Consider the following 1104-nt stretch of genomic DNA (forward strand, 5'->3'; position numbering starts at 1 on the left):
GTGCTTTTATTTCAAGATTTTTTAAAATAAGTCATGTGAATGTCAAGCGCACTATTGATACTTGACACACCCTTTCGTGTTTTCGTTACGTATCATATATATTTATGTGATGATGATTAGTAAACGTTTGTGCATTTTGACCTTTCACCAGAGACACGTCAACGCGTGAAACAATTACAGAAACTCCCAGAGAGGAAGAAGAGAGAAGTGGGAACAGAACACTTTACAACATCACTTCTCAAACGAGACCGGCACAGAACACACTGTTGAGATACGCTCATCGAGGGACGACGTCACAAGTGGCTAGCTCAACAACAACAAGTGACAGTGAAGGGCATGTTGCTCAAGTAGACGGCAAAAACTTCCAGTATCTAATGGACGTCTACTTGTCCAAATATGAAGGTGTGGCTTGTGACATTAGCTATTTTTACTTTTTTGGCGGTTCACACTGTCCACGTGCACGCTATTACAAAGAACCGTATTTTTTAAAAACTGTAAGTAGTGGGTGAGGTTGGTGAGTCGATAGGCTCTGAAGTATCATATTTGGTTAGTTGAAATACAAAGATCGCCATCTGCTATGAAGAGACGCTCAGGGTACATGTGTACTCTTCTTTTTGAGGGAAAAAAGGCTCTGTTTCATCCCGATGCTCAGAACGTAATTGGCCTGAAACTACCCCAAGAGCTCGTACTCGAGCTCGGACTACACATCATTCTCTGAGTCTTTTCCTGGGAAAATCTTAACTGATGGGTGATGGGTAAATAAATAAATGAATAAATGAATAGATGAATAAATAACCAACAATGAATGGCATACCCTGATTGCCAATATCTGTTTCTGTTTCAGATCTTCCACATTTGGCACTTTATGTTGATGATGATAGATACATCTGGTTGGATTTTATTGACGTAAAACTGAAATATTCGTCCCTCATTCTATTTGCTTTTTCTGAATACCGGTACATTATTTCGTTTCACATCACCCTCGGCTGTTACATTTCCAGTTATTAAATGTTGAAAAGAAACACATTACCCTGCTTACATAAATTCTGTAAGTGCCTGAAATCTTTTCTTTTGTGGAGAGGTTGGGTCTTTTTTAGCGCGGGG

The 1104-nt window shown here is 39.5% G+C and overlaps 1 protein-coding gene across 1 annotated transcript in view; it reads left to right on the forward strand.

Moving 5' to 3' along the window:
- Positions 1 to 1104, forward strand: part of LOC101856720 — a gene marked incomplete in the record, with an annotated part of 16929 nt that overhangs the window by 5555 nt on the left and 10270 nt on the right. The window contains 1 exon segment of the mRNA XM_005093426.3: positions 152 to 402. Within this exon segment, the coding sequence (XP_005093483.2) occupies positions 152 to 402 (251 nt within the window).

The sequence above is a fragment of the Aplysia californica genome, unplaced genomic scaffold (assembly GCF_000002075.1).
Source record: "Aplysia californica isolate F4 #8 unplaced genomic scaffold, AplCal3.0 scaffold00063, whole genome shotgun sequence".
Classification (NCBI taxonomy): Eukaryota; Metazoa; Mollusca; class Gastropoda; order Aplysiida; family Aplysiidae; genus Aplysia; species Aplysia californica.